The sequence below is a fragment of the Zootermopsis nevadensis genome, unplaced genomic scaffold (genome assembly GCF_977971745.1).
Source record: "Zootermopsis nevadensis isolate Lab colony 2312 unplaced genomic scaffold, Znev_1.0 Znev_ptg000025l, whole genome shotgun sequence".
NCBI classification, from domain to species: domain Eukaryota; kingdom Metazoa; phylum Arthropoda; class Insecta; order Blattodea; family Termopsidae; genus Zootermopsis; species Zootermopsis nevadensis.
In genome coordinates this window covers 9,864,736-9,892,431 of record NW_028259157.1, presented here as the reverse complement: position 1 = coordinate 9,892,431, position 27,696 = coordinate 9,864,736, and the positions used below count along the sequence as shown (strand labels likewise).

At 36.1% G+C, this 27,696-nt stretch overlaps 4 protein-coding genes across 7 annotated transcripts in view; all 4 read right to left on the bottom strand.

Moving 5' to 3' along the window:
- The window catches only part of LOC110835591 (uncharacterized), a 39,470-nt gene extending 35,758 nt beyond the window's left edge, over positions 1 to 3,712 (bottom strand). The window contains exons 1-2 of one of the 2 annotated variants that reach the window (XM_087355967.1): positions 3,618 to 3,712; positions 103 to 1,925 (exon numbers count right to left, since the gene is read on the bottom strand). In XM_087355967.1, coding sequence (XP_087212093.1) covers positions 103 to 173 — 71 coding nt within the window. In that variant the 5' untranslated portion in view covers positions 174 to 1,925; positions 3,618 to 3,712. Of the gene's footprint in view, positions 1 to 102; positions 1,926 to 2,742; positions 2,762 to 3,617 lie in introns of those variants that run through there. The other variant, XM_087355968.1, reaches the window with a different exon arrangement.
- A 5,405-nt stretch (positions 3,713 to 9,117) lies between these two features.
- On the bottom strand, positions 9,118 to 15,780 carry LOC110835585 (uncharacterized). The gene is made up of 2 exons (XM_022075932.2): positions 15,663 to 15,780; positions 9,118 to 11,493 (listed from the first exon to the last, which is right to left on the bottom strand). The coding sequence occupies exon 2, from the start codon at positions 11,486 to 11,488 to the stop codon at positions 9,971 to 9,973; it is 1,518 nt and encodes a 505-aa protein (XP_021931624.1). The 5' UTR covers positions 11,489 to 11,493; positions 15,663 to 15,780; the 3' UTR covers positions 9,118 to 9,970.
- Positions 15,781 to 17,950: 2,170 nt separating this feature from the next.
- LOC147872645 (uncharacterized) lies at positions 17,951 to 21,916 on the bottom strand. 3 transcript variants are annotated; one of them, XM_022075935.2, is made up of 2 exons: positions 21,756 to 21,916; positions 17,951 to 19,569 (listed from the first exon to the last, which is right to left on the bottom strand). In XM_022075935.2, the coding sequence occupies exons 1-2, from the start codon at positions 21,837 to 21,839 to the stop codon at positions 18,163 to 18,165; spliced, it is 1,491 nt and encodes a 496-aa protein (XP_021931627.1). In that variant the 5' UTR covers positions 21,840 to 21,916; the 3' UTR covers positions 17,951 to 18,162. The 3 variants fall into 3 exon arrangements, with proteins under 3 accessions (XP_021931627.1, XP_021931625.1, XP_021931626.1); XM_022075933.2 differs by having other exon boundaries at positions 17,951 to 19,679; positions 21,756 to 21,913; XM_022075934.2 differs by having other exon boundaries at positions 17,951 to 19,676; positions 21,756 to 21,900.
- A 1,606-nt stretch (positions 21,917 to 23,522) lies between these two features.
- On the bottom strand, positions 23,523 to 26,978 carry LOC147872644 (uncharacterized). Its single transcript, XM_087355718.1, has 2 exons — positions 26,881 to 26,978; positions 23,523 to 25,255 (listed from the first exon to the last, which is right to left on the bottom strand). Exons 1-2 carry the CDS (start codon positions 26,966 to 26,968, stop codon positions 23,730 to 23,732), a joined length of 1,614 nt encoding a protein of 537 aa, XP_087211844.1. The 5' UTR covers positions 26,969 to 26,978; the 3' UTR covers positions 23,523 to 23,729.
- Positions 26,979 to 27,696: the final 718 nt, after the last annotated feature.

The following is a 27,696-nucleotide window of genomic DNA, read 5'->3' as shown; positions in this document are numbered from 1 at the left end:
ACAACATACAGTCAGCATAACAATGTAAAACAAATACGAAGAAAATGGAAATGGATAAATAACTGAGTAGGTTTTCACGGCGGTGAATACGAAGATGGCTACCTTCTGAGCTGTGGCGCCGTGTAGCATGTCACCCTGATGATGGAGGCAGCAAGGACCTCTGAAACGTTCATGAACTTCTACCAGACTACATGGCGCTATAATTTATTAAAAAAATTATTTGCACATAATTACATCAAGTACAAAATGGTCACTTAATTCTTAAATACAACAATTTTTAAGTTACTCTCATGTTATGTTACTGGTTATAGAACAATAAAATATGTAGCAAATGTAAAACAGGGTAAATTTCAATGTAAAAATATCTTTTCCGTGTCAATATCTTACATCTAAATTCTTATCTTCCACATATGCAATCAATGCGAGGTTATTAACTTTAATACAATCAAGCAACGTCTGCTTATCGTCTTCACTGAAATCGCGCCAAGTAGTCATGTTCCCCAAAAAACTCAAATTGTCACACTTCTGTATCAACAGCATGGCCGTGTCTAATTTAAGATGCCCACAAAAAGCGAGAACAATTTTAGTGAGTTTTCTAAAGCCACCGGCATTTAAAATTGCAGAAATAATTGCATGATCCACTTCTGCAACATGGTGAGCATGGAACACTTCCAAATTAACGTAACGTTCCAGGTACTTGTGGAAATCTCTGAAATCTTGGTTTTTTGAAAGAATAATTTCATTCACGCTTATAAAATGTGGCAATTCCGGTGATAAATTGAAATTTTCCGGCGTTATAACTCGACAATATCTGAGGTCGAGAATTTTCAACACAGAACAAAAAGTAATTATTTGAATAATATCAACATTCGCGACATGAAACATAACTAATTTTGTAAGTCTAATGCCCATGTTTTTAATTACGGTGCTCAAGTTATTAATGTTATAATTGCAGAACGATAATTCCAAAACCACTACGCCAGTCAAATTTACCAGCTCCAAACAATTTTGACTTTCTAAACTGACTGCCAAGGCTTTGACATGTGGACACATTCTTACCAATAAGGATGCATCTGTACGTATACCACTGAACGTATTTATTAAAGGAAGGGATGCCCTAGTAATATATTTTAAGACATTATTCACTCGACCTTTCCAAATTAAATTCTGAATTCGTGGCAATCTTGAAAGGAGCAGAGCATAACTTTTGTCGGAAATACCAGTTCCTCCCACATTGAGTATCTCCAAACTCTCCAGATTCAGTAAATGCGCGACACAATCATTAGTAACAGATACAGAATAGGTGACGTCAAGTATCCTGAGCAATCTGCAATTTGTCGCCAACTCGATTACTATACGTGTTGTGCAACTATATTGCCATATAATTTCTTGCAGCATTGTCAATTTGGGGAGGTCGTCATAAACTATCTGTGAGACTCGAAAACTTGTTTGATTTGGAAGAATCAAACGAGTGATATGTGTAATTGTATGAAGCGATTGCGACATTAATCCCTGTACGAATTCGGACCCAATCTTCTTGATGTTACACTCTTCTAAGCAAGGCAGAAACACATTTCTGAGCATATACAGACAGACTTCTTCGTACTGATTTCTCCATGGCACGGTACCTGCTCGGGAGTGACCTGGGATATCCTTGTCTTCAATAATGTGGGCAACAGCTCTTAGGGAATATTCACTTAGCATCCTGCCGTCTGACTCCTGCAGCGAAGTCAGCACTTTTCGCAGTTCAAGGCACTGACTCCGTACAGCGTGAATGACTCGTAGTCTATCTCCGGTTTCAAGCCTTTCAGCCTTGCGAAGTTTCTTAGTCCATATTAAAATCCGACCTACTATCAGTCTGCAGATCTTCCGTTGAGTAAGTCTTATCAGACATTTAGGACTCTTCTTGTTGTTCATTGCGATTTCTGAAAGAATTAAACTCCTCATAAAACTATTCACAAGTTGTCATGCACATGTGAGCCATTAAAATGTAACATATTTATAATACAAAGTAACGAATTGTCTGCACTAACCAACGCCCTCAATGTAGATGGAACAGCCGAGTTACTACAATGTTCATTCACATAATAATATTAAATAGATGTAGTATACTATTTTATGCACAAATATCCATTTATTGCCGAAGCAACGTTTTAAACCTTTAGGAAATTAAAACCAGTCACGTGCAGTCTACTTTATCTCATATTGAATTCTCATGTAACTTTGCCAGTGATTTAGTCACTATTCGCTACATGTAAAATTTGTCGAAGTTCTCAAAATCGCGAGACACTTGACATGTATATGACATGCTTATAAGAAACACCCTTTTTATAGAAAAAATATTAAATGTGTCATAATTTAAATCATATACCTAGCTTGTTCTTCAGAGCACGCACTTCAATGCCCAATTAATTTGTACTTGTCATTAAATTACGTGTTTTAAGATGCCATACAAATAACCATGAAGTGTGATGAGGTCTCTTTATTTTATTATATATTGATCAAGATATTTTTATATGAATGAATTGTTCTACTCAGTTCATTATTAACTTCTATTTAACGATATAGAAGACAAATTAATACAACATGTCAAGACAAAAGAATATACCGTTCGTTAAAATATCTACCTTTTTATTGACCAACAAAAACAATTCAGTGATTTAAAAACTCTCGGCATAGCATAATTCAATTCATGTAAATATATTTCCTAATAATTTATTATAAAACGTTTGAATTTATTACCAGACTTGTTTTACATTAACAGAACTCTTATAGTTCAAACTTTCTTTCCTTTTATGAAGAATAGCCATATTACTTCCAAGACCTTTTCCCTATTAACTCGTTATTAAACAGGGGTTATACAGTGCGCCTGCATTCAACACACATGAAAGATATAATGTTAATTTCTCTTCCTGTTACCTCTTAAACCGTGCACTGAGAATGAAGGTCGTTTCTGTCGTACAGAGGGACTGATTGCAGTGTTCAGTGCTTTGTGCATTTCTTAACAGATTATAGCGAGAAAACATTTAATCGCACTAAAGACCTATTTTACTTTAAGCCAACATTTTTAAACATTTTCTTAGAATGGGCAGATTATTTTCCACAAACTTTGGTCGAAAACAGATTGTATATTTAACACACTTCTCTCAAAGACTAACTTAATTCCAATACGCATGGTAAATATAATGTTTATTTTTATTCATGTTATCGCTATAAACATAACATCTTGTCGACCCAATGTTTGAGCACTGTTCAATACCATCTCTATACAGTGGCAACACAGGTAATGGAGAATCTGCACAGTTTGTACGTTAACTAATAATTACGAGGGCAAATGTCTTCCAAAGCAACGTCTATTTAAAGCCCAAGATGGTGTATTACAGCTATTCTTCTATCTCATTTATTTATCCTGATGATTAAGAAATCGTGTTCATTTCGGAATAATTTATAAAACTTCATGAATTTTTTTAGTTATTTAGTGTTATATGATTCTGAATGGTATCGAAATATTATTTACAATTAAACTAGATCTCATTTAAAATGAAACACTTTGTGCTCTCGTGATTAATTTTAACAGACTTACAAATTCTTTACACTGCATGAACGAGACGACTTACCAGGGCAGAGAGCTGCAACTTCCAATGCGGCAAGTAATCGACTGACACTGTGAATGGCTGGTGACGGGGTGACTACAGCCATTTGCATTGCCACTGTACGAGAAATATATTTACCTCGAAAGAAAGTTTGTGTCACTAATTTACCAAAAAAATAAAAAAAAAATTCTGACAGATTTTATTATAGCCAATGTGGGCGCGGGGTGGGCGGAATGCTGGAAATTGTCCAAATGGCGCACAAAACGAAGGTTTTTTAAAAATTATCCAAAAATTTCAACAAATTTTGGTTTTGTGAATACGAAGATGGCTACCTTCTGAGCTGTGGTGCCGTGTAGCATGTTATCCTGATGATGGAGGCAGCAAGGATCTCTGAAACGTTCATGAACTTCTACCGGACTACATGGCGTTATAACCCAGAAGACAACCATATTCGAAACATAACTATATTCATAGTATTTTTTATTTATTTAGTGTTCTGTCTGACGACAGGTCCATATGAACAGGATCCTTCCATCCGTTTCTCGGACTGGGACCTGTTCATATACGTTCTTGGCAGATGATCCAGAAGTGGTTTGCCGTTGCCTTCTTCTGTGTGTGAATGGAGTAATTGTTGGGATGCCACGGAGAAACCGGGGAAGCCCCCGGAGGAAAACTCCGTGTTGCCTAGACCACCGCCTTACCCAACACAAGTTATAAATTCGGGCACCGCCGGGAATCGAACCCGAGACCACAGGATTACAAGGCCAGCGTTCTAACCGCGCTACGTAAAAGTTACCAATACAAGAAGTGTTACTTAAAGTAGTCTCTGATAGACCTAGTGGGTGTTAATGAATTCTAACAGAACATTCGACTGAGATTTGACTACACAATCCAGAAACGCACAATCGACATTTAAAACAACAAGTGCAATGTTCTCGGAGAAAAGTTAGGAAGACCTACGAAAAATTGACCAGTTTTCAGTAAAAGTAGTTTCTTTATGAGAAACAGGGTTATTTACAAATTTCCACTATTACAAAATCAAAGCCGTTATATAATTTTGGAGTTTTAATGTCTCAGAATGCAGTTTGAGTTCTGAAACGGATATGGGAGGTTGACATCGAAACTGTAAAAGGGAAATATTATGTTCGCATTTGGTCGTAAGCTGTGTGAGGCACGACAGTTACGTTAACTGACTCAGACAGACAGTGAGTAACATTTAACGTGCTTACTCATTATACAATAATTCGTAAGGATATCACAACTGTTAGCGATCTAGCTTTGTCTTTGCATCTGTTGAACCTGAAGGTATTAAAAACTGCAGCTAACATTAAAGGAGATTATTTTTCGAAATGTTAAGGTTCTTTTGTGGCAATTACGTCAGTGAAATATTCATCTGTAGCACGAATTTTCAAAACACCGGACAAATTAAGTGTTTATCAATATCTTCCTTCCAAATATGGAATGCATTTCGGCTGTTGCTTGGAGCAGTAAACGTGGTCTGCTAAATATCCTTTATAAATTTGGATTTTCCTTTGTTTTGAGACTAAGGATGCTTTACAAATTTTACATATGCTACGATAACCATGACTCTGATGTAAGATTGCTTGCCATTTTAATATTTTACCACTCTCTTGCAGTTTTAAGAGCATAATTTGTAGTCCACTCTAAACCAGGTAATATTAGGGAGATGAAATCAAGATAAATATGGAACAAATTAGAAATGCATACATTATTGGGACGAAAAATTTAATTTCATTTAGACATACAAACACGCGGTAGTATAATATTAAAATTATTTTAAAGAAATAAGATGTGGACTTTACTGAACTGACGCAGAAAATATCTAAAAATATATAAAATATATAAAATGGCTGGCTCTTGTGAACAATGTATGAAATTTCGTGTTCTATAAAAATAGGCGGATATCGAGACAGCCAAGTGATTATTTGAGCTCATCAAGAAGTGTCTTGACAAATGTTAGTATTAGGGAAATAAATATCGTATTTTTAATTTGTGTTAAAATAAAGTACCAATTCCAAATTTGGCGTACAAACTAAATTTATTAGGATATCAGGTTCTCAAGGCGAAGAATATTTAGATGGCAGTGTTCTGGGTTGTAGCGCTAGTACTTGCTGCCTCCTATCATTGCCCTAATGATAAAAGCAGCAAGTACGTCTGAAACGTCGGCAAACTTCTACCACACTACACGGCACTGCAATCTACAAGACAGCCATTTTCAGGCTAAATTCATATTTCATGGCAGCATTACTTCTTTAAGACACCTGAGAGAAAAGGGGAAAGTTTCTCAGATCCGGACCAACCCCAATATGAAAGGATGGAAAACGTCGACTCTCAGCACGAGAATTACTGATCCCAGACGTTATGCAACGAACACTCCCCACTGTTCTCCCCCTTCTTCGGGCCATCGAATCCACCCTCACCCTTTCGCAAGATTCCTACGACGCAAGGGTGACCAACATGAAGCTGTCATCCTCACATGTTTCTGCATTACATTCACGTGAGTGCACAGCATTGATGTCAGTGACTGGCATTACTTGTTTAAAGGTCACTGGTCACAATTTCAGCTCACAGACAGACAGACAGACAGACAGACAGACAGTTTATTGCGTGATTCTCCACAGTTTCTCAAAGCAAAACCTATTACAGTGACTAAAAAAGTCAATAATTAAACATGAAGGTAATTGAGCCGTGTTGTCTGGTAGAAGTTGATCGACGTTTCAGAGTATTCCAGCATGCTGGTGATTGATTATTTGCAGCCATTTTCAAACTTATCAATGTAAGAAATTGAAATATCAACTTCCTTTCCACGTATTTCCCTCTTGGTAATTCACTGAGAGTCTGTCAGTAGGCGATATAACCTACTCAGTTGAACAAGCGTCTTTAAAAAGACCAACAATCGAATACGACCGGAGATACAGAACTAAGTAGAACGCTGGTGTTTAGAGAAATATAAATTATCATGAAGACATAGATATATAATAAAATAATTAAATTTTATGGAGATCCTACATTTTTCTCAGATACGCGTAAGATTAACTTCCAGATCGTCTGCTGTCTACATGTCCTTACTTGGAGTTTAAAACCAACTTTAAGTTTTTTTTTGTACATTTCACACTAAATTGTACAAATGTTTATCATTACTGTAGTTCGCTCGGGAGCTCGTTAAAATCAACAACTGTGTTGATGCTAAATTCGAATTTAAAATTTTGTTAAATTCTACATAAGATGATAGAGTTGCGTCATATTGTGAAAATATATATTTAATTAATTAATCTTATCCGTCTAATCACAATTTAAAATTTAAAATTAAGATATTAAGATATTATTTACACACCTGAAGATGGTTCAACTAAGAACCGAAACATGTAGTGAGAAAAGTGATGTTCCAAATGTAAATCGAATGTTTCGATAAGGAGCATCACATAGTATTTTAACTATCTTAATTTTAAATTGTAATTAGACGGATAAGATTAATTAATTAAATTCTACATATTTGAAATTTGAAATTGTTAGTTCCGTATTAAATGTATTACGACGTCGAATAAAAACATGCAAGAGTATTCAGACCGACAGCAGTTCACGAAATAAGATTTGAGATTTTTACGGTGGTGACTCCGAAGACAACATGACAACATGAAATCTCTAAATGTAAATAAAACTAAAATAACAACCATTCTCAGGGCGCCCTGTTAATCCGTCAGTTACATCCCTACAATAACCGTTTTTATTAAAGAAATAGTAAGTTTGATCTGTCAGTATCATAACAACCAATTGCACGCTGACTGGATTAGAGCCAACTCTCGAAACGTCGTGTAGAGCCTTTTGGTAAGTCTTAAGGCAGTAAGGAACATGAAAAAATGTCTCTAATAAACCAACCTTTATCACAAAACTTTTAAAAATCACGAGTGGTAGACAAGATTGAAGATGGGGGACAGAAGATTTTTTTCTGAAACGTCGGTATTTACCTATGACTCTACACGACGTGCAACAACAACGTCGGGCAGAATATATTTTATGATTATATTCTCATATTCCCCCCTCCCGAAATGTTTCCTCAAAATTCTATTTCAATTTCTACGAAATCCGACTGGCATCGTTAACTCTTTAAGAGTTAGAAAGGAAGAACTGGAAATTCCAGACCCAGAACCCAGCCTCGCGGCTGTAGGTATAGACTACAGTCTGATTCGGACTTGTGGCTGTAACACCACTGACAGGGGGAGATTTAAGAGGATGGGGTTGCGTGTCTCAGCACTCGTGTAGGGGAGTTTGTCTTGTGAGGGAGAAACACAGGGGTGAAGGTATGAGACTTTTGAAGGGCGGAGATAGGATAGCCTGCTTAGGGGTAGAACAGTCATAACATAAGCTGTGTGTTCCCGTGCTTCGTAGAAGCTGTATCATCCCCCGACAAAGCCACTGAACGAACTTTATTAGCCACTGTGTTATCGCAGAGATGCTGTAGGCTGAAGGAGAAGATGGCTCAGATGTGGTATGTTTTAGAGCAATGACCGAAACAGTTGCTTCGAGGTGAGATTTGACGCTTTCACGACGTTCAAAACAGGCCTCTGCATTGTGGTGTTATGGATTGTGACGCCGTATAGATATGTAAATGTGTAACAGCAATCCGGAGAAACATACTACGTCCATCAGCATTACTGAAGGCGAAGACAATATGTTCCTCCGAAATATTACTACCCTTCTACAAGCCAAAAACTGCGTCACTAAAAGTGATTCACGAATAGGAAGTGACGTGATATTACAGTGACGGACAGAACACGAGGTCAGTTAGGAATTCCGGAAGTCTGGGACGCTTACCAGCGGAGCGTGGCGTCGTTCGCTGCGCAGCGCGCATGCACGCACACACGATATATTGACGTCGGTGTGCAAGGCTACGTCGCTGAGGAGAGGGTGATGTGTGTTCTGATTGCATCACTCTTCTGAATTGAACGCGGGAAATGCGTAAGCACAGACCAGAGCAAGCTAAGCTACCATCACTTAAGAAGTCAGGCTTTGGTACCTGAATACAGAAAACAGGATAAATATCATAGGAAATACACCGAAAGACCATTAATATACAGCGAATGGACAAATGCCTACTCTGTACGTGTAAAGTGGTGTTAGTAGATTAGACGACAGATGGCAAGGCGACGTTTCGATGACGTGCACTGCTGTATGAGTATTATATTAAGTTTAAAAAAAACGAGGATCTAGCATATAATCTTCAGATGATATACATAGATTTCAAGTTCTCAGGGCGGCGAATATGAAGATGACTGCCTTATGGTTTGTAGCGCCACAAGATCTGGAAGGGGTTTAACGACGTTTCAGAGGTTTGCCTCTATTGTCGGAGCGGTGGGTCATCATCAACCCAGAAGACAGTCATCTTCATGCTCGCCGCCATGATAACGTGAAATGCAAAGTTTTTCGTACTTGTAGAGTTTGGTTACAAGATGAAACATTATCTTAAACTGAGAATAAAGGATCACTCTACAAAATAAGTAGACACTTATAATGTTATAGTTGTATAATTATTTCTGCAGATAGAACAATTTGAAACACTCTTTTGTTCTATTAATACACAAGTCCTCTTTGATGACTTTAAATGAATACTAAAAAAACAGCTCCTTCGACAAGGGCTTACTCCAAAACACATCAGCTTCTAATCTTAAATGTGTAAAATATCGTTACCATGAACAACCTTGTTAAATTGCATAGGCCTAGATTTATAAAAATATATTCATGAGGAGTGTCGCTGCATAATACATCATTACATTAATAAATTTAAAAACAGCGTCACTTAAACATATCACGTGTGATTAAGTTAAGAATCCTTGTTTACAAAATAACATGCATTTTAATAAGCCTAACATACAACATGTTAAACCAGCTGCTTCCAACAACTCTCATAGTTTGTAAGTGAGTTGTAATAGACATAAAAATAATATTTTAAATAAATATAAACTCGGTTTTTTCCTGCGCGATGTCAGGCAGACAATAGGTACCTTAGCCTGGCCGATCCGTTAAGGCTTCGGTAAGCTTCGTGGCTGCGCCGTGTAGATAACTTACTTAAAAGTAACAGATTAATAATTCACATACAATCTTCTTCTATAATACCCACAAGTATGCAATGTAAGCTATGCCAGTTCTTATGGACTTCGAAATGTGATACCCTCATATCGGTTATATATAAAGTTTAAAAAATACATTTACGGGAAATAATTTCAGTTATGCGAGTGTATGTTAATTTGTGTTGATGTGTGAGACATAAAAACAAATGAACGAAATGAATGTGAGAGATATTTTTCAGTCTTGCAACACTAAAATAGTTCAACACGAACACAATTAAAAATTATTTGCATTTACAGATTTATTGTCAGTGCGAGGTTATTACTCCTCACGAATTGTAAAAACTCATTTAAATCATTTTCTGTGAGTCCGGACCAAGATCTAAAATTTCCCAACACAGTTAAATTGAGGCAATTTTTCATTATCAGCTGAACTGTTGGCATACTCAAATACCCTCCGTTGTCGATGACAAACTCAGTGACATGTTTAAATCCGCCAAATGTTAAAAGCCGCCCAACGAACACGTCATCTACTCGGTCCATACCCACAACATAACATATTTCCAAATTAATATAGAGATGTAAGAGAGAGCAGAAATCATATGCTCCCCAGTTTTGCTTCAGTCTTATTTCTCTAACGCTTTTAAAGTGCGGTAATTCACGATCGAAAAAATTATGTTCCGAGCCCGTCATTTGACTATAAGCAATTATGAGTAACTTCAAAACAGGGCAGAAATATATTAGGTTGTCAATGTCAATGTTAACAACTTGGTGCATGTCCACTCTTGTAAGTGTCGAGCCCATATCTGTAATGGCGGCACGTAAGTTGATAACAGTGCTGCTGCATTGAAAAAACGATATGGCATTAACACTCTTTAATTCTTTTAGACCTGAAATATCATTTGAGATTGAAAGTAGAATCACGTGCTTAACATTTGGGCAAATCGGTGCCACTAGACTTGAATTCGATATGCTTCCAATAATTTTCCTTACAGAAAGGAGACATCTTGCTACATACGTTAGGACGATGTCAAGATCATCGTACCAAATGATATTCTGAACCAACGGCAACCTCGAAAGAAGAGTTATGTAGCCTTCGTTAGAAATAGAAGTGTTCGCGACGTTCAGATTAACCAAATTTGCCAGTTTTAATAAATGTTCGACAGAATCATCATCTACAAAGGCACAGTCTTCGACAAAAAGTTTGGTCAGTTTAGTGCAATATTCTGACAACTTGATAACAATTGCGTTAGTGCAGGTAAGACGCAGTTGGAATCCCTGCAGATCAATCAAACTCGGAATTCTTTCCAGAAGTAGCTGCAAGCAATATTTATCACATATTACAGACAGTTGTAAATCAATGACTTTTGGGTTAAGGTACAATAGATTCACTATTATTTCCTGTACGAATGCTGAATCTACATTACGTATGTTGCATGTGTAAAGGCAAGGTAGAAGAACGGATTTCAACATATTGATACAAATGTTGCGATTAAGCTCTCTGTCATAACTTGTGTTAAGTCGGGGTACGACTCTGAAGTTGTTAAAAGAGGATAAAACTTTTATCAAGTTCTCGACGGATTGAGCGACAATTATATCTAAAACGCCAGGCACTGGCAGAGTAGCCAGAAAACCACGCAGTTGCGCGCACTCCTCCTGCACAATCTTCATCTCCAGAAGCCAATGTTGTCTACCCTTTACGACAGCAGAACGCAATTTGCGAGTCCATTTTATAGCCACGTCTCGAATCATGGTGCATAATTTGTCATTTGCTTCGGATTCTAGGCTTGATGGTTCCTTTCTTTTGTTCATGACTCCTGAAATAAACAATATTTACTTAATATTTTAGCACGAAATATGGCCAAGTTGCTACTGTGCTCAAATGTCCAACAGAAACCAGCACCATTAGGTCGCTAATGCGATTTGTCAGACGCCATTCAAAGGAAACAACACGAATTTAACATTCACGACATAAGTAACTACTTAGTAAATACAGATTTACTTAGAGGGAACTTTCTGTACTATCGTATAGTGTATCTGAATCTTATGCCAGTCTTTGTCAGATATTCTGGCAGAAAAATAAGGAAATATACAAGCAAAGTCACTGGTTCAAATATTCTGGAATAAGAATGTAATAACTGTATTAAGGGAATCACAAATCATGAAATCACCACGTCTCTAAAATTAAATAGACTTGAGATGATAAAGTTGCGTCATATTGTGATATAATAAATATATATTGTTTAAATCTTGTCCGTCTAATCACAATAAATTCTTATTAAATATTAAAATATTACAATAATTAACATTTAAAATATTTAAAATATTAAATGATGTTCTTTATCGAAATATTCGATTTACATTAAAATGATGGTCTAATGTAAATCGAATATTTCGATAAAGAACATCATTTAATATTTTAAATATTTTAAATGTTAATTATTGTAATATTTTAATATTTAATAAGAATTTATTGTGATTAGACGGACAAGATTTAAATAATATATATTAAATAGACTGTCATCTTGATAACATGTACACAATTACTAACGCAATTAGATATCATGGACAGACTTGAACAGATTCACAATATTGACAAAAAAAAGTGCGCACAGCTTTTGTTCCTTTCAGGCAAGAAAGCAAAATAAATATTAATAACATTTTAAAACTTAGAATGTCTTAACCATTTAATTTTATATTTGATTTAAATATTCTTTTAAAAGGAACATTTTGATCGGCCATATTATCTGAAGTCTTAAGCCTGCGCGGAAACCAAACTCAATAAAATCCTCTCGGCCGACCAGAAGCGATAACTGATTAGAATAAGAGACCGACGTTTCGGTAACCACCTCCGTCCCCAACATCAGGGATTGATATGACTGGGTGCCTGTGATGTGATTATAAGCAACTGTGAGGTTTTTCCAAACAGTACAATAGTTGTCAATATTTATGTTAACAACTTGGTACATTTCTAATTTTCTGAGAGTAGACTCCATACTGCTAGTTGTACCAAAATTAATAGTGATAAAGTACTGTACACTTAATCCGATCAAAAGGGTACATATCAGTAAATAATTATTTTTTGCCGTTCATGGTAAAAGAATAAATTAGTAATATTTCGTAATGTAGCTAAATGAGTCCTATAGTGGATGAGTATGTCGCATTTCTTTATACAGTTTATCAAATATGACAAGAACACATGAGAACCTTAACATGACTATTTCCTAAGTTTTTATTTATTAATGGTTTATGTAAATATGATCTCAGCAGATAGATTATGTGGCATCTAATGACAGAATAATTAAAACCAAATTTTTTTTAAAGTAAACGGTCGTGACCTGGTGCATTTGTTCTGGACGAACTGAGGAAAATCACGAAAAGCCTGAGTAAAGATATTTGAATTGAATAAAAATTTTCTTGGATATTATCCACCGTCTAGTAAATATAAAACGTAAGTTGGGCCCACTAGATAGAGCTAATCCCGGAGATAGGGATTAACTCTATCTAGTGGGCCCAACTGTGTAGGAACCTGAAGACGGAGATAGAATCCCATCTCCGAAACGTCGTTTTACGTTTTATATTTACTAGACGATGGATAATATCCAAGAAAATTTTTATTCAATTGACTCTTCACCATCATCAAGAAGTTTTAGATTTGATAAAGATATTTGGCTTATAGGGTGAAATTTGAAGCAGGGTTTTAATAGCTGGGACGAGACGTTGTTGTCAGCTTGCTTAACAAATATAGCCGGCTTTAGAATTTAGCTCGATGAGTAAAGTGGAAAGCATCATAAATGCTGAAATTATATCTGACCCTTCGACAGTTGCCTCGCTCGTTTAGTCAAGTGTGCACTTCCTCACGACTAGAATTTTCCACAACACGCAAAACACAGTCCGAGGCGGAGACGTATTCTAACCCCAACTTTCGTATACTTCGACGATCACGATGTCGACCGGTGCCTTCTCTAGAGCGATGCGCATTCCTTCCTCGGAATGACTCGATTCTTAGCCAGGGTGGTGCCTGTTTCGTTTGAGTTTGTCGTCGTCTTCCTAATTCTGTCTAGGAAGATTATGCTATAATTGGCCACGACCACTGAATCGATATATCTCTAATCCTATAAACAGTCGTCAAACACACCCCCGGTGAAATTACAAGGTAATCATTGACACTGAGCTAGAAATAATACCAGTGAAAACAAGTCTTTACTTATTTAAGAACTTTCCCACAGTTTGCCTCGGAATTATGAACGTATAAGTTTACGAGAAACGTCTAACGTTTCTGTCGACAATGTTGCAATACGCTCCGTTGTATTTTAGCAAATAATAAAGACAACGTATAATGTTCCGAAACAAAAGTAGAGCTTATTTTCAGTGTACGAGTTTATCATTCTAAATCCTAAAATGGGTTTCTCGGAAAAATTAAAGCAGCTACAACATGAATTCTAAAAAAACAAAATAAAAACATAAGTATTATGACGTATAACATATTCACGGCGTAATAATGATCAAAATACTGTTTATTAAATGCTTGGAACACAAACAAAACACGAATGAATGAGCTCCGACACTTGTTTCAGCCCCCACAAATCGCATGGGTCATGTTTCTGTTACTGAAGGTTACGTATTACGTAAAATGGTTTCTTAGGTTTGAATTACAGCAGTACTAATATTTAAAAATAATTAACGAAGCGAATTGTTAGATGTAGAAAAATACTGCGACAGAAACAGTAGATCTTACAAATACAAACCGCAAGGCTAACTTAAACATCAAATGCAAATTCCCTTTCAGTTTGAAACCAATACATTATTTGAAGATTTCTGTCTTCTGGGTTGTTACCCTGTGTAGTCTGGTCGATATTAACCAACGTTTCAGAGGTCATACTGCCTCCGTCATCAGGGCGATGAGTATGAAGATTTCTGTCTTCTGGGTTGTTGCCCTGTGTAGTCTGGTCGATGTTTACCAACGTTTCAGAGGTCATACTGCCTCCGTCATCAGGGAGATGAAGATTTGTCTTCTGGGTTGTTACGCTGTGTAGTATGGTAGATGTTTACCAACGCTTCAGAGGCGATGAAACGTTGATTAACATCGACCAGACTACACAGCGCAACAACCCAGAAGACAGAAATCTTCATACTCTGATGACGGAGGCAGTATGACCTCCGAAACGTTGGTTAACATCGACCAGACTACACAGTGCAACAACCCAGAAGACAGAAATCTTTATATTCTGATGACAGAGGCAGTATGACCTCTGAAACGTTGGTAAACATCTACCAGACTACACGGCGCAACAACCCAGAAGACAGAAATCTTCATATTTATCGCCCTGATGACGGAGGCAGTATGGCCTCTGAAACGTTGGTAAACATCGACCAGACTACAAAGGGCAACAACCCAGAAGACAGAAATCTTCATACTGATCGCCCTGATGACGGAGGCAGTATGACCTCTGAAACGTTGGTAAACATCGACCAGACTACACAGCGCAACAACCCAGAAGACAGAAATCTCCATACTCATCGCCCTGATGACGGAGTAGTATGACCTCTGAAACGTTGGTAAACATCGACCAGACTACACAGCGCAACAACCAAGAAGACAGAAATCTTCATACTCACCGCTGTGAGAACCTCAAATCTTACAATACATTATTACCTTTATCTCTCTCTGTAAGGCGGAAAGGAGTGCCTGAGCTGGGATCAGTACGTTTAAGTGGAACATAATCAGCGATATGTTGCAATAACTCGGAATGTTAAAAATTTTCACTTAAAATAGGGTTCACAAACGGCAAATAAACTTCTAATTCAGAGATATTTATATGTGGTTACCGTAGTGTGAAATATAGCTGTTTTAAAATACTAATGTACAGCAAATATTCAAACTGCAAATTCGAATTGGGTATGGTAATTTCAAAAAAATATTTATATATCGTCATTGTTTGGTAGAACTGGTATGAATTTTTAGAACGCTTAAAATAGCAATTACATTTCTGATTTCTGGAAGCGGAATTTTCGACTTTGTTCGTGAATGTAACTGACTCCTCTTCAAATACCTTCCACAAAACTTCATTAAGTATAGACTATATAATGTAGTATGTATTCTCACCACTTTATCTCCACGTCACGTTCCACTTAACTGCAGATGACCGACTGGTTGATCAGCAGACTTGCATGGTGCTGGCAGTTAGTATCAAGCCCAATGCAGAAAAAATATCCCTCTGCAGATAAATTTCGATCTAAAGGAGAGATAATTTATTTCATTCCCAAATAATTGGCAGACCTGTACAGTTAGTTGAACAGTATTTACTTGTATAGTACCTTTCATGTTGTAATTAAATCACAACATTCTTAACGATTATGAATCAGAATGAGATAAAATTTGGTATTTGAGTATTAGGTACGCTTTAAATAATTAAGTCAAAATGAAAGTAATTTGTTCGGTTTGTCTCCTCATCTGTTAGGAAGTCGTATCCTGCCATCTGACAGTAGTGTGTTGATATTAGAACAGCAACTTTAAATATTCTTGAACCATAAAATACTACCTTTATTTACATTTCGTCAGGCGGACAAAGGAACTAAAGCGACTTGGGGGCAGTACATCAGAACAGAAAAGGGCATTTTGGTATATCTGCAATGATCTAAACTTGTATTTCGAAGGCTCTAGGTTTTAAAATCTCGGCCGCATTACCAAGTGACTTCATTGAGGGGTGTGATGGTTCTACTGTGTACCAACAAACTAAACCAGTTTTATGAAATAGGTATTGATAGCCTCTTTCCTAAAAATTACACTCAAAAGCCATAAGCATTATCCGTGTCATACGACCACGAAGGTGGTGATGGCGAACTGATATTCGTTGCATCCCGAATAACGCTAGATTAATAATAAGAGAAGGAAGGATAATAATATTGAAGATTTCTGTCTTCTGGGTTGTGGCGCTGTGTAGTCTGGTCGATGTTTTCCCACGTTTCTGAGGTCATACTGCCTCCGTCATCAGAGTATGAAGATTTCCGTCTTCTGGGTTGTTGCGCTGTGTAGTCTGGTCGATGTTTACCAACGTTTCAGAGGTCATACTGCCTCCATCATCAGAGTATGAAGATTTCTGTCTTCTGGGTTGTTGCGTTGTGTAGTCTGGTCGATGTTAACCAACGTTTCAGAGGTCATACTGCCTCCGTCATCAGAGTATGAAGATTTCCGTCTTCTGGGTTGTTGCGCTGTGTAGTCTGGTCGATGTTTACCAACGTTTCAGAGGTCATACTGCCTCCATCATCAGAGTATGAAGATTTCTGTCTTCTGGGTTGTTGCGCTGTGTAGTCTGGTCGATGTTTACGATCGCCTTGATGACGGAGGCAGTATGACCTCTGAAACGTTGGTTAACATCGACCAGACTACACAGCGCAACAACCCAGAAGACGGAAATCTTCATACTCACCGCTGTGAGAACTCAAATCTTACATAGATAATAATATTGTTATTAAATAACTTGCCTTACATCCAAATATGTCGCGACTGCAAATAATATGTTCCTTGAAACTGCAAATCAATGTTCATTTAAATGATGTATTTCCTTCATTGGCTGACGTAGAGCGTTGAAGACAAGTTTCAGCCATTAGGACTGAGAAAAGAGATCCGTGATATTCTGGGTTTGTTGCGATGTTATCTTTAATAATTTATACATTCAATTATACCTCTGTTCCAATGTGTTCTATACACTTGAGTCTCAGAAACGATAAAAATACTTTTTTGAACAAAATGGAGTGCCAGTTGTCGACTTTGCTTGTTATGACCGTGCAGTGTGACTCAGGGTAAGGCGAAGAGTTCACTGCACAGCACTGCAGATGCTTCATTTTAAGGTACATGGTCAACATTTTGAGGAAATCCAACTACCCTATTCAGAAACTTCAATAGTGGCTTAAATTATTATGTTAACGCCTAAATAAGTCCTGCAACGTTCTATAAATTTCTATTGTTTCAACTCGATATATTACAACTCCACAATTTTTGGAACACGAACATAATATTTTCTCCTTCTTATGTAACGTCTGGCTAAGGAACTTATCGTGTCCTTTGGTTTATCTAGATTTGAATGTGAGGCCTTTACATGGCATAGGAGGATCATCGGGCAGCATATTGTTTATTGAAGAGCATTAATTATGAAGCTGGCGGTCACCCAGTTACTCAAGAAATTACTCGTGTTATAAAACCTCCATATTTGTTGTAGTGTTCAGGACAATGCACCACTGGGGCACAACATATTAAAATAACCAGAAAGTTAATTAAAATTTCATTATAATATTTATTTATATATTTTTATGTCACATACATAATGGTAAATCAGTCTTTTAAATACACCTAATTTCAGAGATACCGTCGTGATATTATACAGATTGTGAAACATTTAAATAATTATTTTGTGAATTTTAAAAGAGAGCACTCTTCATTGCAAAATTAATTTCGCCGCTCAGGATGTCAGAAAGTGAAATTAATTTCACTTTACATTTAACACAAGGTTATTGGACTTCACAAAGTCAAATAGTTTCTTCCTATCCGCATCAGTGAAACCCAGCCAAGTTTTAACTTTCCCCAGTACACCGAGACTGACACACTCTTTTATCAGCGATTGAGCTGTTTGTAAAGTTAGAGATCCACAAGAACTCAGAATAATTTCAGAGAGATTTCTAAAACCACCTAAATTTAAAATTAAAGACAGAGTGACATCATTAATTTCCGGGATGGACTCAGCGTGGAACACTTTCAAATTAATATAATAGTGCAAGTAACTCTGGATATTTTCGAAAATATTCTTGCCTTGGAGTGCCATTACAGTCACGCTCATAAAATGCTGTGATTTGGGACAAATTATTCTTTTCGGACGCCTAACTTCACATGACGTAATGATGAATACCTTTAAAAAGTAACAACATTTAATTATTTCGCTCAAATTAACATTTCGGACCATGAACAAGTGTAATTTCTTAAGTTTAGAGCCATTAACTTGAACCAATATGTCCAAGTTGCTACTGATATAATCGCAGTTCCCGAGTTCCAACGAAACTATGTCATTTAAAAGTACAAGTTTTAAAGCATTTGGATTCTGCAAAGAGACTTTCAAGTTCTTGATACCTGGACATTTTCTTGTCAATAATGATGGGTCGAAAACTGTACCACTGAACTCAGTTAATAAAGGAAGACATTCTACTGAAATGTTTCGTAAGATACCCTCAACTGCACCACGCCAATGTATATTCTGAATTCGTGGCAATCTTGAAAGGAGCAGAGCATAACTTCTCTCGGAAATTTCAGTTCCTGTAATATTAAGTTTCTCCAAATTCGTCAGATTCAGTAAATACTCGACACAACCATCTGTAACAAATGTAGAATGGGTGACGTCGAGTATCTTGAGCAATATGCAATGTCTTCCCAACTCTATCGCTATATCCGTGGTGCAACAGAACTCTGATCTGAATTCTTGTAGCAATATCAGTCTCTGAAGGTTACTGACAACGAACCGAGAGACATTAAGACATAGAGTCAGTGGAAGAATGAGACGCTTGATATTTGGATTTAATGGAAGCGATTGTGAAAGCAATTCCTGTAAGAACTCTGACCAAATTTCCTTGAAGTTACATTCTTCTAAGCAAGGAAGATACACAGCGCTGAGCAGATGCAGACAGACATCGTAATGGAGACGTCGGAAAACGAAATTATTAATTCGGGAGCGATTTACGTTATTGTACTTTGCGATAATATTGGTGACAATTCTGAAGGCGCTTTTACTTAATTCTCTGCAAGCTGGATCAGGCAGCGATATCAGCAGCTCTCGCAGTTTTAGGCACAGGCTCAGAATGGAATTAACCACTGTTACTTTCTCTACCCATGAAAGTCTTTCGGAGACCTGCAATTTGACAAGCCATGCTATAACACGGTAGCGTATCATTTTGCAGAACTGCTTTTCGGCTAGCTTAACCAGGCGTTCAGGACTCTTCTTATTATTCATTTTGTCTTCTGAAAGAATAACACTCATAAAACAACTGCTAATAATGTATATAATGTCATATGATTCATTAAAATATAATATGCGTGAACCACTAGTAAAATTATCCACAGCTGCAGCTTAATACTAAGCAACGCACACAGAGTAGATGAAGTGAGTCACTTTCGATTCTCTGACACTTCAATTCACATAGGTATATTAAATTGATATATATATATATATATATAAAATCACATTTTATCCAGCTCCTGAAAAGGACTCTCAACACACGAAATACACCAGAATCTACACAACAAACTGGAAATAATTATTCATTACGTGTATCACGGTATAAACTTTTAAAACTTTATTCCTGTCATAAGTAGTACGTTATAAATAAAATCTTCTTGGGAAATCAGTCGCGAGAACATTTTATTGATTGTACTAGCCGCGAAAGTCTCAAATCTTATAGTACATTATACTTTAAACTTATATATTGCATCCTAATCCGTATTTGTCAATATAGTTCAGCTAGGCTTCAGGATATATAATGGATATACAACATTTATCGATATTTTTAGAATGGTGAGAGGCAATGTCTTAAAGAGGCCCCTGATTATAACAACAGTACTGAATGTACGAAAATTTGGCTTATGCACGTTACTTGTTAAGAGAACTCTTTTACTTCATTATACATATAGCTTACACCCTCATAGATACATTTATTATTACGTGCAAAGATTTTTTTTCTCTCCGAGTTACTATTAACTTGTATACACCGAAATATATAATGAATAAATGTAACATGTCAAGACAAAAATATATTCTTCTTTCAAATATTTACCTTCTGCATTAACCACCGAAATCATCTTAATTGTTTTAAAATGGTATTGATCCTGTAGGATTAATTTTAATGTTGTGCGTTTTAATACATTGTGATAATCATAACATAGCATAAAGTTTGTTTGTCTTGCACAGTGAGACTTACATCAGTGCTGGCCTAATGTTCGGACAATGTTCAATTTGATTCCTGTACAGTATTAATACAGGTAATGAAGAAATTGAACAGTTTGTATATAACAAATAGTCGTTAGGGGAAAATATGTTTCAAAGCAACGTATACTCGTCGTCTTGCTATATAATTATGAACGGGACCTAAACACCGGTTTTAATTTAAGCACGTTTAAGTTAAATAAATTACTACATCCTCAGGTTATTAAATTATTTTAAAAGATGCACCAGTCTTGCATATTCCATATCCTGCACATAAACGTCACACTTAAACGATATACGAAGGCAGAGAAATGCAAGGTCCAATCTGAAATACATTAGACTGGCACTGTTAATGACGAAATTACAAATGGTATTACCAGCCATTGCCAATGCAACAGAAATTTACATATAATTAAGTTATACTGGCAAAAATTCACTAAAATATTCTCGTATAATTATCTCATAAAAATCAGCGTATCACATTATATAGCGGAAAACTTTGATTACACTTGGCAGACCCTACTTTGTGGTTAATTCGTTTTAAAAATAATTTTACCCTGGTTACAGAGAGAGCTGTTATTATATTGTACTCTTCTACGTCCGATGTTCTAGTGATCAAATATCACGACTTTGTTTCTTGTTCGTATGGTAACAAACTAATTAGTCATAACAAATATCAGCCATAGAAAATGCACGAATAGATTTGTTCTGTTATTTTCAGTCTCGTTTTTACTGTGTAATATTAAGAACGGTTTAGAATAAACATCGGATAGTACAAATACAAAAAGTAACTATCATCACTACAATATAAAAGCTTATGAACGGTGAATAAACTTGAAATTAAAAGACGGTTATAAATGTTAATTGTATTAAAAATTGTATCTTCGTTTTTACTATACTTATGAATAGCGATGAAACATTTGACTTGGGAGGGGAATTTTCCGATGCGATGCTGAAAATAACTTTCTCCAGTTCGGTTATGTTGTCTTATTTCCTTGTCGTGATAAATAAAGGCCTAAGAGGTTGTTCTTACTGTATCCAAAATATTTACTGCAGGAAATTTCTTTCACAAAATTTTAATTATATGTTGTTTAATACAAAGTATGTATTCTCACCAGTTCACTCCGCAGAATGTCCCAGCTGACTGCAGCTGAATGACTGGTTGTTAGGCAACGGCGTATGATGTTGACAGTTTGCATGAGGCCCAGCGATCCCAAGAGCTATGCTGGCTGTAGCATAGCTACTGGTAGGGTCACCCTAGCCAGATTGGTCGAGGGGGAGAGGTAGCCTGATTTTCCAGTTGGGGGTTGGTCGCAAGGCTAACAACCTTGCACCGTAAAAAGGAAGATGTTTCGAAACTTCGATCAAAGCCTCGGACAGACGGACCTAACAGAGGACCGAATTAATTCAGGAGGCCATGGATCGAATACGGACCGGAGAGCCATAGAAAAAAGAAGAGGAAGAAGTACAACTGAAACATTCTTAACGACTACAAATAAGAATGACATGAAATTGGGACATGCGTCTTAAGTAATAAGTATCAAATAATTCCGCCCAAATAAAATAAATGATTTTTCAGTTCATTTCTTCCCAGAAAATTATGTCCCACAATTCTAAAAGCAATCTGACGGAAAATACATTTGTTTCAGAGATTTTCATTATTTCTTCAGCTAATAAATTCTACTATTTTCAGAACTGGGATAAGTGAACAGAGGACTCCAATCACTTAAAACTCACATATTGAAACTGCAGAACTGCTGGGACAGTGTTGCTAAGCAGACCATCTCAGAATAATGTAGCTATAAGGCTCTTTGCATGCGGAAGGTACCGGGTTCAAATATCAGTCGCTATAACGAACGTCGTGATTAAAGCTTGTGATAGTTTTACCCAGTACTTCCAGACGAGAGAGTTACACGAAATACGTTCACATTCACCTAGATAAAAATTTGTTAAACGATGTCGCGTAACAACAGGAACTGCAAACGCTATTACTAAGGCATAACCGAAAAAGTTGATTTTCGACCTGTCGATAAGACACATGAGATTTCATGTTCTCATGGCGTGGAGTATGAACATGGCTGTCTTCAGGTATGTTACGGCGTGTAGTATCTCCATGACGTAGTAACTCTAAAACGTCTGAAAATTTCTACAAGACTACGGACACAACAACCCAGATGAGTGTCATCTTCATGTCTAAACAGTATTTTTTATGGTTTATGGGAAGCCAGTGTTATTTTCTGTTTAAATTTAAAGGACTATTTAGATAAAAAATATTGCGTCTTAACAACAGACATGCCACGTATTTCGAACAAAAGTTAATACACTTTCTTCAGGCACGTTTTCGGTACTCATATATTGTTATACCATGAAGAGTGATGAAGTGAAAGGCTGAGGATTTATACGTAACACTCAACATGTCTCATTTTGAGGCACAGGCTCAGTATTCTGATGAAATAAATATTCGAAATGCCTCTTCCAGTATCTTCCATAGTGACCTAAATTAGCACGTTACCGCCTGAATAAAATAGGTAATATTTTATCGAAGTTCATTTTTAATTTGATATTTTAACACTTCCATTAGATGAAGAGCACGGACATGGGTTTCTTTCCTTTTTTTTCTGTAAACTCTGACTATGGTTCCTATTATATCACTCAGTTTAAATTTGGATGTACAATTAGAAACACTCATACGCTATACAAATGCATTTTGTTTATGAGAAAGTTACCTTAATCTTAAATCAACATTATACTTCTTATTAAAATTCGTTAATCATGTTGAACGGTTATTCAGAAGTTACCTGTACGTTATGCAATCTCTATATTTGTTGCAGTGTTCACAACAGTTAACCACTGGACCCAAAAACATTAAATTAATCAGGAGGTTAATTAAAATCTATCGTAAAATTTATTTGCAGATAATTACATCACGTACAAAATGGTCACTTAATTCTTAAATACAACAATTTTTAAGTTACTCTCATGTAATGTTACTGGTTATAATACAATAAAATATGTAGTAAATGTAAAACAGGGTAAATTTCAATGTAAAAATAACTTTTCCGTGTCAATGTCTTACATCTAAATTCAAATCAATCCAAATATGCAAACAGTGCGAGGTTATTAACTTTAATACAATCCATCAACGTCTTCGTATCGTCTTCACTGAAATCGCACCAAGTACTCATGTTCCCCAAAAAACTCAAATTGTCACACTTCTGTATCAACAGCATAGCCGTGTCTAATGTAAGATGCCCACAAAAAGCGAGAACAATTGTAGTGAGTTTTCTAAAGCCACCAGCATTTAAAATTGCGGAAATAGTTGCATGATTCAGTTCTGCCACATGGCTAGCATGGAACACAGCCAAATTAACGTAACATTCCAGGTACTTGTGGAAATCTCTGAAATATTGGATGTTTGAAAGAGTAATTTCATTAACGCTTATAAAATGTGACAATTCTGGAGATAAACTGAAATTTTCCGGCGTTATAACTCGACAATTTCTGAGGTCGAGAATTTTCAACACGCAACAAGAAGTAATTATTTGAATAATATCAACATTCACGACTTGAATCATAATTAATTTTGTAAGTCTAATGCCCATGTTTTCAATTACGGTGCTCAAGTTATTAGTGTTATAATTGCAGAACAACAATTCCAAAACCACTACGTCAGTCAAATTTACCAGCTCCAAACAATTTTGACTATGTAAACTGACTGCCAAGTTTTTGAGATGTGGACACATTCTTACCAATAAGGATGCATCTGTAAGTACACCACCGAACGTATTTATTAAAGGAAGAGATGCCCTAGTAATATATCTTAAGACATTATCCACTCGACCTTTCCAAATTAAATTCTGAATTCGTGGCAATCTTGAAAGGAGCAGAGCATAACTTTTCTCGGAAATACCAGTTCCTCCTACATTGAGTATCTCCAAACTCTCCAGATTCAGTAAATGCGCGACACAATCATCAGTAACAGATACAGAAGAGGTGACGTCAAGTATCCTGAGCAATCTGCAATTTGTCGCCAACATGATTACAATACGTGTTGTACAACTATATTGCCATATAATTTGTTGCAGCATTGTCAATTTGGGGAGGTCGCTATAAACTATCTGTGAGACTCGAATACTTGTGTCATTTGGAAGAATCAAACGAGTGATATGTGTATTTGTTTGAAGCGATTGCGACATTAATCCCTGTACGAATTCGGACCCAATTTTCTTGATGTTACACTCTTCTAAGCAAGGCAGAAACACATTTCTGAGCATATACATACAGACTTCTTCGTACTGATATCTGCATGGCATGGTATCTTCTCGGGAGTGACCTGGGATATCCTTGTCTTCAATAATGTGGGCAACAGCTGTAAGGGAATATTCACTTAGCATCCTGCCGTCTGACTCCTGCAGTTTAGTAAGCACTTCTCGCAGTTCAATGCACTGACTCAGTACAGTCAAAATGACTCGTAGTCTATCTCTGGTTTCAAGACTTTCAGCTGAGCGTAGTTTGTCAGCCCATATTAAAATCCGACCTACTATCAGTTTGCAGATCTTCAGTTGAGTAAGTCTTATCAGACATTCAGGACTCTTCTTATTGTTCATTGCGATTTCTGAAAGAATTAAACTCCTCATAAAACTGTTCACAAGTTGTCATGCACATGTGAGCCATTAAAATGTAACATATTTATAATACAAAGTAACGAATTGTGTGCACTACATCTACATTGAAGGCGTTGGCCTTCAAAGTAGACGGAACAGCCGAGTTACTACAATGTTCATTCGCATAATAATATTAAATAGATGTAGTATACTATTTTATGCACAAATATCACTCAAAACAAATATCCATTTATTGCCGAAGCAACGTTTTAAACCTTTAGGAAATTAAAACCAGTCACGTGCAGTCTACTTTATCTCATATTGAATTCTCATGTAACTTTGCCAGTGTTTTAGTCACTATTTGCTACATGTAAAATTTGTCGAAGTTCTCAAAATCGCGAGACACTTGACATGTATATGACATGCTTATAAGAAACACCCTTTTTATAGAAAAAATATTAAATGTGTGATAATTTAAATCATATACCTAGCTAGTACTTCATATTTTTATTATATATTGATCAAGATATTTTTATATGAATGAATAGTTCTACTCAGTTCATTATTAACTTCTATTTAACGATATAGAAGACAAATTAATACAACATGTCAAGACAAAAGAATATACCGTTCGTTAAAATATCTACCTTTTTATTGACCAACAAAAATAATTCAGTGACTTAAAAACTCTCGGCATAGCACAATTCAATTCATGTAAATATATTTCCTAATAATTTATTATAAAACGTTTGAATTTATTACAAGACTTGTTTTACATTAACAGAACTTTTATAGTTCAAACTTTCTTTCCCTTTTTGAAGAATATCCATATTACTTCCAAGACATTTTCCCTATTAACTCGTTATTAAACAGGGGTTATACAGTGCGCCTGCATTCAACACACATGAAAGATATAATGTTAATTTCTCTTCCTGTTACCTCTTAAACCGTGCACTGAGAATGAAGGTCGTTTCTGTCGTACAGAGGGACTGATTGCAGTGTTCAGTGCTTTGTGCATTTCTTAACAGATTATAGCGAGAAAACATTTAATCGCACTAAAGACCTATTTTACTTTAAGCCAACATTTTTAAACATTTTCTTAGAATGGGCAGATTATTTTCCACAAACTTTGGTCGAAAACAGATTGTATATTTAACACACTTCTCTCAAAGACTAACTTAATTCCAATACGCATGGTAAAAATAATGTTTTTTTTATTTATGTTATCGCTATAAGCATAACATCTTGTCGACCCAATGTTTGAGCACTGTTCAATACCATTTCTATACAGTGGCAACACAGGTAATGGAGAATCTGCACAGTTTGTACGTTAACTAATAATTACGAGGGCAAATGTCTTCCAAAGCAACGTCTATTTAAAGCCCAAGATGGTGTATTACAGCTATTCTTCTATCTCATTTATTCATCCTGATGATTAAGAAATCGTGTTCATTTCGGAATAATTTATAAAACTTCATGATTTTTTTTAGTTATTTAGTGTTATATGAATCTGAATGGTATCGAAATATTATTTACAATTAAACTAGATCTCATTTAAAATGAAAGACTTTGTGCTCTCGTGATTAATTTTAACAGACTTACAAATTCTTTACACTGTATGAACGAGACGACTTACCAGGGCAGAGAGCTGCAACTTCCAATCCGACAAGTAATCGACTGACACTGTGAATGGCTGGTGACGGGGTGACTACAGCCATTTGCATTGCCACTGTACTAGAAATATATTTACCTCGAAAGAAAGTTTGTGTCACTAATTTACCAAAAAAATAAAAATAAAATTCTCACAGATTTTGTTATAGCAAATGTTATCCTATATCTCAAATTACTATATTACACACATTTACGTATCGTGTACTAGTATGATATCTGTAATCTTGTTTCGCAGTGATAGCAGATTGATATTAAAGATACAATCATTTAGCCACATAAACGTGAAATAATCTGCTCACTTATATTCTGTTTTCTTCCTAGTGCAACGTGTCCTTGTACGTCAACCCGGAAGTTCCTTAGACTTGCTGATAACCTCGGACAGGAACACTAAATCTCAAAATTAGAAGCGGGAAATCTAACCACTGCACCAATAGTAACGATACGTTAGTTCGAAGCCTGTGGACAATAGGTTTGACTTACGACAGCTTCTGCTGAATTGTTATAGTAAGACAACTAGTCCAAAATATTATATCTTAAAGTTAAATGGTTCCTGTTAGGACTGATAAAGGCATATTAAACTGAAATTTTGTATCAGTAGAGGGTAATTGTGAAAATTAAGTTCCTTCTTTTATACAGCTTCAAACTAGATAAATTTTCTTCAAAGTAAGTTTTGAAAAATCGACACTACAAAGGCTACTGCAACCACATTTACAAAAGTTACATCTCGGATTATCAGAAAACATTTTAGCAATTTGTGGGAAGACATTGCAACTTATTGTTA